The 477-nt window shown below is 60.8% G+C and overlaps 1 protein-coding gene across 2 annotated transcripts in view; it reads left to right on the top strand.

Annotated features, from left to right (window-relative positions):
• Positions 1–477, top strand: part of GON4L (gon-4 like) — a 34,754-nt gene that overhangs the window by 19,904 nt on the left and 14,373 nt on the right. For both annotated transcript variants that reach the window (XM_027703306.1, XM_027703308.1), the window contains one exon: positions 119–293. In XM_027703306.1, the coding sequence (XP_027559107.1) occupies positions 119–293 (175 nt within the window). The remainder of the gene's footprint in view (positions 1–118; positions 294–477) is intronic.

Below are 477 nucleotides of genomic sequence, written 5' to 3'. Positions count from 1 at the left end.
CCTGTCTGTGTGTCCCCTGCCCTGTCTGTGTGTCCTCTCACCCGTCTGTGTGACCTGTCTGTGTGTCCCCTGTCCTGTCTGTGTGTCCTCTGACCTGTCTGTCTGTCTGTCCCCTCAGAGCGAGCTGGGGAACTTCGCCCGGAGCTCGACGCTGCTCCGCCTGTCGCTGCAGCCCAAATTCCAGACCATGTTCCAGCCCTGCAACCTGCAGGGAGCCCTGAGGCTGGTGGAGGACTTCCATGCCCAGGTGCCCGTGGACTGGAGCCCCAGGAAGGCCGTCAAGAAGAACAATGGTACGTGAGGGGAGGGGGAAAGGGTTTCCAGGGAGGTTATTCCGTGTGTTGTGGGAACTTCCCAAGTCCCAGTCAGACCAGTTCCCTGCCCAGCTCAGCCCTGGGAGCACTTGGGGGGTGATGCCCCCAGAGAGGGACTCCCAAACAAACCAGGAGATGGATGGTTTGGGTTGGATATGGGGGA

The sequence above is a fragment of the Neopelma chrysocephalum genome, unplaced genomic scaffold, assembly GCF_003984885.1.
Source record: "Neopelma chrysocephalum unplaced genomic scaffold, ASM398488v2 Primary Assembly neopelma1_225, whole genome shotgun sequence".
NCBI classification, from domain to species: Eukaryota; Metazoa; Chordata; class Aves; order Passeriformes; family Pipridae; genus Neopelma; species Neopelma chrysocephalum.
This window is presented reverse-complemented; position numbering and strand designations above follow the sequence as displayed.